Here is a 3,988-nt window from a genome sequence, read left to right on the forward strand (position 1 = left end):
TAAAGCAATATAAAACTATTTATTGACCACTGTTTACCAGTATTTACAATAAAGTAAACAATATACAGTTGGATAACATTCTGTTTACTACAAAGTCACTGTTTTTCCTGGCCTCTACTGAACCAGTAACCCAAATACTGAGACTGTGCCTACATGTAGGGAATGAGATGGAATAAAACATGCAGGTCAAGACTTTAGTTTACAAAAGTTTGTTCACCCATTTATTTCAGCAGATCTAAATCGCTAAGGTCTCTAATGATCTGATTAGGCTTCCATGAATAAAGTCTTACACATTCCACGATCATAACCTTTTAGTCAATATAACAAGAATTTTAACTTTTGTAAAAGAACAGCTTGCTAGGCGAAACCTTTAAGTAAGTCTTGCCTGCCTAATTAAAATATACCATGGTTTGCCTAGTTTTCTCATTTGGGAGAGGAAGTTGTTGGTAGTGACAAAATTTTCCTTTCAGAGGTTTTGCAAATAAACTTGCCTTTATAATTGTAGATATGGCCACGGATTCTGATATGGATGCTTTTAAACTGTCCGATTTAAACTGCTCACATTATATTTAAATTGCCCAATTAATTACAAGTTATCTATTTGATTTCAAAGGTTAAAGCTTCAGGAAAAATTTCAATTTAACTTGAAGTGATTTATTCCTTAGGTTGCTGAAAATGATGGCAGCCCAGAAACATGAGCTTATCTGTGGTTGTGAAATGTTTTTCTTTCGGTAGAAAAAAAAAAGAAAACCATTTACATTTACATATGTATACACACCAACCATCCCCCACCAAATAAAAACCCACAATGATCCTTAAGTATATATGACTTAAACAAAAATTCTGAGTAACAACAATGGAAGTTGACCCCAACATTTAGAAAAGCTGTTCTCTAATGCAGAGGAAAGAATATACCATGGTATCAAATGTTTTCTGATAAAGGAAGCAACTACAGAAAGCTTTTGTTCCAAAGTAACCAGTGCTACAGATGCAACCCCCCACAACAACACCCCCAGTACTACTTCAAAACAAACATATCAAACTTGATTTTTATTAGAATGTAGTTATTTCTTCACGTTAATAAATCAAAAAATCCAAGACCCAGGTTTTTATATATATATAAATATATATAAAAAGCAACACAAACAATTATTGGGCTTCGTCTTCTGGACAAGAATGCCAAGTTAGTCTCTCTTCATAAAAAGCAATTACAATTTGAGGACACTTCATATTTGCCTCTTTTGCCAGAACCAAATCTGCCTCATCTGAATCTTTCCTGTTGTGAGGGGAAAAAAAAAAATCAGTTAAAAGTCTAAACCCTTTTTGTCAAATGAGAACTGTTCATTTAAGAAACCATAATCTAATCAAAGTTAATTAATGCTTCAAGAGGGTTATGTGGTACTTGGGCAAGGGTTCCAATAAAATTTCATTTTATAAACAGGCCAGTTTGCCAATCTTTGCTTTGAAATATCACTAGCAAAAGTAGCTAGAATCATCCTTTAATCTGATAATTATTCTCTATCTAGTAAGGGAAACTATAAAACCTTTTCTAGATAAAGCCTCACAAAATTTAAAGCATGCCCATCCGTTCATACTTTATAAATATACAGCAATCACCCACACACTTACCATTTCATGAGAAACATTAATTCTCCACTGCTGTCTGTGGCACCAATTATTCGTTCAGGATCAAGACCTCTGGCAAAGCCTCTTGGTTTATCAGCCTGTTTAAGAGAGGTTAAATGATTATTTACAGAAATGTTTCCATACAGCAAACAAGGTTAACTTTCAATTTGCCTTCATGATATATACATTTTAAAAACCTTCTAGTAGTGAAACAGAAATGATTAGAACATAGCGCATATTTAGTACTAAACACACTGTAATTTTCATTAACCTTACAAGCAGAAAAAAACCAAATCTTGATGTCTAAAGTACTGTGAAAGTTACCTAATCCCTTATTTCTGATGATGCTAATCAATAATTATAAAAACTGTAAAATGCAAGATTCATTAATTATTAGCAATCACAGGAAACCTTGTAAAATAAATATACAACAGTGATTCTCAACATATGGTCTGAAGATTACTGGGAATCCCTAAGACCTTTTGGGGGTGTCTGTTTATCCATAAGGTCCCCTCATTTCTTGTATCTGTGACTCTAGACTGTCTTGACATGCCTCCACCAAACACAGCCCAGAAAAATACAGAGCCAGAGTGAAAAGATTTGCAAAAATATAAAACGCCACCCCTCACATTTCGTTATTTTTCACCACTAGTTATGAATAACATGGAATAGGGTCTGTCATTCTTAAATGAAAACAAGTATTTTAATTTCTACTATTTATAGCTATAACCCACATAAACAAAAGTTCTTTGGGATCCTCAATTTTCTAGAGACCAAAAATGTTTAAGAGCTGCTTATATCAACAAATCCCTCTACCCTACCCAGATTTTTATATCAACGTCCCAGACTCTGAAGTCAAATGTCTAGGCTAGTTAGAATAATGGTTTTAACCTTCTAGCTGTGTGGCTCCAGGTAAGCTCACCTCTTTGTGATTTAGATTATCTATAAAATGCAAATAATTATATTGGCTTGGGCAAAAAGTTCGTTTGGGTTTTTCCTACGAAGGCTCTAGTAGAACTTAGTTGTCTGTAACCTCATTGAAAGTTTTGTTAAGATTGTATTGTGACAGCTGTCATATCAGCATGCATTTAAAAGAAAAACATCGAAATTGGTGAATTATTGTGTACCCACTATGAAACTGAAGATGGAAGAAAATATGAAACATTTTTGTTCTGGACATATTATGCTTATTTCAATAAAGGTAAAAATGCAACTGAAATGCAAAAAGAGATTTTTGCAGTGTGTGGAGAAGGGGCAGTGACTGACTGAACATGTCAAAAGTGGTTTGCCAAGTTTCATGCTGGAGATTTCTTGCTGGACAATGTTTCACGGTCAGGTAGACCAGCTGAAGTTGATAGCGATCAAATCGAGACATTAATTGAGAACAATCAATATTATACCATGTGGGAGAGAGAGCCAACATACTCAAAATATCCAAATCAATAGTGTTATTGGTGAAAATGAAAAATGTCTTTTATTTTATGGAAAAAACTAAACAAACTTCTTGGACGGTGCTTCTGTTGAGCATGTGGTTGACTTAAATTATATACAGTAGCCAGTCCTCCTTTATCTGCACAAAAAAGTATGTTCAAGACCCAATGAATGCTTGAAACAGCAGGTAGTACTGAATCCTATACACTGTTTCCCTCTATATACGTACCTATGATAAAGTTTAGTTTACATATTAGGCACAATAAGAGATTAACAATAAGATAGAATTGTAACAATATTGTAATAAAAGGTACATGAACGTGGTCTCTCTCAAAGTTATCTTACTGTACAATACTCACACCCTTTTTGTGATGATGTGAGGTGGTAAATGCCTATGTGATAAGATGAATGATGTAGGCATTGTGATATAGCATGAAGCTACTAATGACCTTCTTTCTGATGATGCATCAGGAAGAGGATCATCTGCTCCAGGTGATCCCGGACCACTGGGCCACGATGAATGGATGTCAGGAGCAGAGAACGTTGGGGAAATTTAATATTTTTGGAACCAAGTTGACCATGGGTAACTGAAAAGGTGAAATCTAGTGTAGTAGCAGGCCAGACTTTTCATTGTTCTATTTTATTTGAACTGCTCTTATACCAAATGGATTTAAGGTAGGGTTTTTTTTTTTTTTGGTTTTTTGTTTTTTTTACTGTAGTGGAAACACTTTATTTCCGTGCACTAAGAACATAACTTTGGATATCCCTTTAAGAGACCCAAATTACCTTAACACTAAAATGATCCCCTAATTCAGCTAGGCTTAAAGATTCTATGTATGTGTGGCATTGTTCTATAAAAGAAAGTAATATTTCTGTTAAATGTTTCAAAATGGTGTTCCTTTTCTTTCTTCCTGTTAGCACTGTTAATTCC

The 3,988-nt window shown here is 34.2% G+C and overlaps 1 protein-coding gene across 1 annotated transcript; it reads right to left on the reverse strand.

Annotated features, from left to right (window-relative positions):
* CBX3 (chromobox 3) lies at positions 1–1,724 on the reverse strand (the record flags this gene model as incomplete). The annotated part of the gene is given in 2 exon segments (XM_053927244.1): positions 1–1,276; positions 1,630–1,724. Coding segments are annotated over 2 exon segments (222 nt in total), but the record flags the coding sequence as incomplete, so codon positions are not given.
* Positions 1,725–3,988: the final 2,264 nt, after the last annotated feature.

This window comes from Desmodus rotundus, chromosome 6, assembly GCF_022682495.2.
Source record: "Desmodus rotundus isolate HL8 chromosome 6, HLdesRot8A.1, whole genome shotgun sequence".
NCBI lineage: Eukaryota > Metazoa > Chordata > Mammalia > Chiroptera > Phyllostomidae > Desmodus > Desmodus rotundus.